The sequence below is a fragment of the Oncorhynchus tshawytscha genome, unplaced genomic scaffold, assembly GCF_018296145.1.
Source record: "Oncorhynchus tshawytscha isolate Ot180627B unplaced genomic scaffold, Otsh_v2.0 Un_contig_1694_pilon_pilon, whole genome shotgun sequence".
Classification (NCBI taxonomy): Eukaryota; Metazoa; Chordata; class Actinopteri; order Salmoniformes; family Salmonidae; genus Oncorhynchus; species Oncorhynchus tshawytscha.
The window spans coordinates 20,001-25,000 of NW_024608207.1; the positions used below are offsets into that span (position 1 = coordinate 20,001).

A 5,000-nucleotide genomic window follows, 5' to 3' on the forward strand; every position below is an offset into this window, starting at 1 on the left:
TGTTGTGATAGTGTTACTACTGCAGTGTTGTGGCAGTGTTATGACAGTGTTATGGCAGTGTTGTGGCAGTGTTGTGGCAGTGTTATAACAGTGTTATTGCAGTGTTATGACAGTGTTATGACAGTGTTGTGGCAGTGTTATGGCAGTGTTATGATGGCAGTGTTGTGGCAGTGTTGTGGCAGTGTTGTGGCAGTGTTGTGGCAGTGTGTGGCAGTGTGACAGTGTTGTGGCAGTGTTGTGGCAGTGTTGTGGCAGTGTTACTGCAGTGTTATGGCAGTGTTATGACAGTGTTGTGACAGTGTTGTGACAGTGTTGTGACAGTGTTACTGCAGTGTTATGGCAGTGTTATGGCAGTGTTATGACAGTGTTGTGGCAGTGTTGTGGCAGTGTTGTGGCAGTGTTGTGGCAGTGTTGTGACAGTGTTATCACAGTGTTATGACAGTGTTATGACAGTGTTATCACAGTGTTATGGCAGTGTTATGGCAGTGTTATGGCAGTGTTGTGGCAGTGTTGTGGCAGTGTTGTGGCAGTGTTACTGCAGTGTTATGGCAGTGTTATGACAGTGTTGTGACAGTGTTGTGACAGTGTTGTGACAGTGTTACTGCAGTGTTATGGCAGTGTTATGGCAGTGTTATGGCAGTGTTATGACAGTGTTGTGGCAGTGTTGTGGCAGTGTTGTGGCAGTGTTACTGCAGTGTTATGGCAGTGTTATGACAGTGTTGTGACAGTGTTGTGACAGTGTTGTGACAGTGTTACTGCAGTGTTGTGACAGTGTTGTGACAGTGTTGTGACAGTGTTACTGCAGTGTTGTGGCAGTGTTGTGGCAGTGTTGTGACAGTGTTGTGGCAGTGTTGTGGCAGTGTTATCACAGTGTTATGACAGTGTTATTGCAGTGTTATGACAGTGTTATTGCAGTGTTGTGACAGTGTTGTGGCAGTGTTGTGGCAGTGTTGTGGCAGTGTTGTGGCAGTGTTATCACAGTGTTATGACAGTGTTATTGCAGTGTTGTGACAGTGTTGTGGCAGTGTTGTGGCAGTGTTATCACAGTGTTATGACAGTGTTATTGCAGTGTTATGACAGTGTTATTGCAGTGTTGTGACAGTGTTGTGGCAGTGTTGTGGCAGTGTTAGGGCAGTGTTATTGCAGTGTTGTGACAGTGTTGTGGCAGTGTTGTGGCAGTGTTTTGACAGTGTTATGACAGTGTTGTGACAGTGTTGTGGCAGTGTTATGGCAGTGTTATAACAGTGTTTTGACAGTGTTATGACAGTGTTGTGACAGTGTTGTGGCAGTGTTGTGGCAGTGTTGTGACAGTGTTATGGCAGTGTTGTGACAGTGTGGCAGTGTTGTGGCAGTGTTATCACAGTGTTGTGGCAGTGTTTTGACAGTGTTATGACAGTGTTGTGACAGTGTTGCAGGCAGTGTTATGGCAGTGTTATAACAGTGTTTTGACAGTGTTATGACAGTGTTGTGACAGTGTTGTGGCAGTGTTATGGCAGTGTTATGACAGTGTTATGGCAGTGTTGTGACAGTGTTGTGGCAGTGTTATGACAGTGTTGTGGCAGTGTTAGGGCAGTGTTGTGGCAGTGTTATGGCAGTGTTATGACAGTGTTATGACAGTGTTGTGACAGTGTTATGACAGTGTTATGACAGGTGGTTGACCAGCTGTATCATTCTCTCAGTATTACCAATATAAAGTTCCCCAAACAATGACATCATAGTGAGAATTAAAACTGCTACGTTATCACCACGTACATCACCGGGACCAAGCTTCCTGCCATCCAGGACCTCTATACCGGGCAGTGTCAGAGGAAGGCCTTAACAATTGTCAAAGACTCCAGCCACCCTAGTCATAGACTGCTCTCTCTGCTACCGCACGGCAAGTGGTGCTGGAGTGCCAAGTCTAGGTCCAAGAGGCTTCTAAACAGCTTCTACCCCCAAGACATAACACTCCTGAACAGCTAATCAGATGGCTACCCAGACTATTTGCATTGCCCCCCCGACCCCCCCCCCCACTCCCTCTTTTATACTGCTGCTACTCTCTGTTATCATCTATGCATAGTCACTTTAATAACTCTACCTACATGTACATATTACCTCAATTATCTTGACTCTGTACCCCCTGCACATTGACTCTGTACTGGTACCCCCTGTATATAGCCTCCACATTGACTCTGTACCGGTACCCCCTGTATATAGCCTCCACATTGACTCTGTACCGGTACCCCCTGTATATAGCCTCCACATTGACTCTGTACTGGTACCCCCTGTATATAGCCTCCACAATGACTCTGTACCGGTACCCCCTGTATATAGCCTCCACATTGACTCTGTACCGGTACCTCCCTGTATATAGCCTCCACATTGACTCTGTACTGGTACCCCCTGTATATAGCCTCCACATTGACTCTGTACCGGTACCCCCTGTATATAGCCTCCACATTGACTCTGTACCGGTACCTCCCTGTATATAGCCTCCACATTGACTCTGTACCGGTACCTCCCTGTATATAGCCTCCACATTGACTCTGTACCGGTACCCCCTGTATATAGCCTCCATATTGACTCTGTACTGGTACCTCCTGTATATAGCCTCCACATTGACTCTGTTCCGGTACCTCCTGTATATAGTCTCCACATTGACTCTGTACTGGTATCTCCTGTATATAGCCTCCACATTAACTCTGTACTGGTACCTCCTGTATTCAGCCTCCACATTAACTCTCTACTGGTATCTCCTGTATATAGACTCCACATTAACTCTGTACTGGTACCCCTGTATATAGCCTCCACATTGACTCTGTACTGGTACCCCTGTATATGGTCTCCACATTGACTCTGTACTGGTACCTCCTGTATATAGCCTCCACATTGACTCTGTACTGGTACCTCCTGTATATAGTCTCCACATTGACTCTGTACCTGGTACCCCCTGTATATAGCCTCCACATTGACTCTGTACCGGTACCCCCTGTATATAGCCTCCACATTGACTCTGTACTGGTACCCCCTGTATATAGTCTCCACATTGACTCTGTACCGGTACCCCCTGTATATAGTCTCCACATTGACTCTGTACCGGTACCTCCCTGTATATAGCCTCCACATTGACTCTGTACCGGTACCCCCTGTATATAGCCTCCACATTGACTCTGTACTGGTACCTCCTGTATATAACCTCCACATTGACCCTGTACTGGTACCCCCTGTATATAGCCTCCACATTGACTCTGTACTGGTACCCCCTGTATATAGCCTCCACATTGACTCTGTACTGGTACCTCCCTGTATATAGCCTCCACATTGACTCTGTACCGGTACCCCCCCTGTATATAGCCTCCACATTGACTCTGTACCGGTACCCCCTGTATATAGCCTCCACATTGACTCTATACCGGTACCTCCCTGTATATAGTGTCCACATTGACTCTGTACCGGTACCTCCCTGTATATAGCCTCCACATTGACTCTGTACCGGTACCCCCTGTATATAGTCTCCACATTGACTCTGTACTGGTACCCCCTGTATATAGCCTCCACATTGACTCTGTACTGGTACCCCCTGTATATAGCCTCCACATTGACTCTGTACTGGTACCCCCTGTATATAGTCTCCACATTGACTCTGTACCGGTACCCCCTGTATATAGTCTCCACATTGACTCTGTACCGGTACCTCCCTGTATATAGCCTCCACATTGACTCTGTACCGGTACCTCCCTGTATATAGCCTCCACATTGACTCTGTACCGGTACCTCCCTGTATATAGCCTCCACATTGACTCTGTACCGGTACCTCCCTGTATATAGCCTCCACATTGACTCTGTACCAGTACCTCCCTGTATATAGCCTCCACATTGACTCTGTACCGGTACCTCCCTGTATATAGCCTCCACATTGACTCTGTACCGGTACCTCCCTGTATATAGCCTCCACATTGACTCTGTACCGGTACCTCCCTGTATATAGCCTCCACATTGACTCTGTACCGGTACCTCCCTGTATATAGCCTCCACATTGACTCTGTACCGGTACCTCCCTGTATATAGCCTCCACATTGACTCTGTACCGGTACCTCCCTGTATATAGCCTCCACATTGGCTCTGTACTGGTACCCCCTGTATATAGCCTCCACATTGACTCTGTACCGGTACCCCCTGTATATAGCCTCCACATTGACTCTGTACCGGTACCTCCCTGTATATAGCCTCCACATTGACTCTCTGTACCTGGTACCTCCCTGTATATAGCCTCCACATTGCTCTGTACTGGTACCTCCCTGTATATAGCCTCCACATTGACTCTGTACCGGTACCTCCCTGTATATAGCCTCCACATTGACTCTGTACCGGTACCTCCCTGTATATAGCCTCCACATTGACTCTGTACCGGTACCTCCCTGTATATAGCCTCCACATTGACTCTGTACCGGTACCTCCCTGTATATAGTCTCGCTATAGTTATTTTACTGCTGCTCTTTAAATACTTGTTCCTTTTATTTCTTATTCTTATTCACATTTTTTAAACTACATTGGTTAGGGGCTTGTAAGTAAGCATTTCACTGAAAGGTCTACACCTGTTGTATTCAGCGTGCGTTGTGACAAATACAATTTCATTTGATTTGATCATGGAACATTTAGAGCCAACATGGAGGACGGTTACATAAACTCCATAGACATATCTATGGCTCTGATGGAAACTGGCGGGTCTGTGGCACAAAATGGCTGACCTGAGGTGAGATACGTCCTGATGGTCTCCCTGTACACATCTCTCTCCACAAAGTCGGCAGCGCTGTAGTTATAACTCCCCAGAATTGAGACGCTAAAAAAAAACACAACAACAAAAACAACAAGATCACATTACATCATCACATTACATCATTACATCATTACATCATCACATTACATTACATTACATCATTACATTACATCATTACATTACATCATTACATTACATCATTACATCATTACATTACATCATCACATTACATCATTACATTACA

At 46.1% G+C, this 5,000-nt stretch overlaps 1 protein-coding gene across 1 annotated transcript in view; it reads right to left on the reverse strand.

Moving 5' to 3' along the window:
• LOC112241785 overlaps positions 1-5,000 on the reverse strand; it is a gene marked incomplete at its 3' end in the record, with an annotated part of 45,063 nt that overhangs the window by 16,383 nt on the left and 23,680 nt on the right. The window contains 1 exon segment of the mRNA XM_042312946.1: positions 4,728-4,819. Within this exon segment, the coding sequence (XP_042168880.1) occupies positions 4,728-4,819 (92 nt within the window).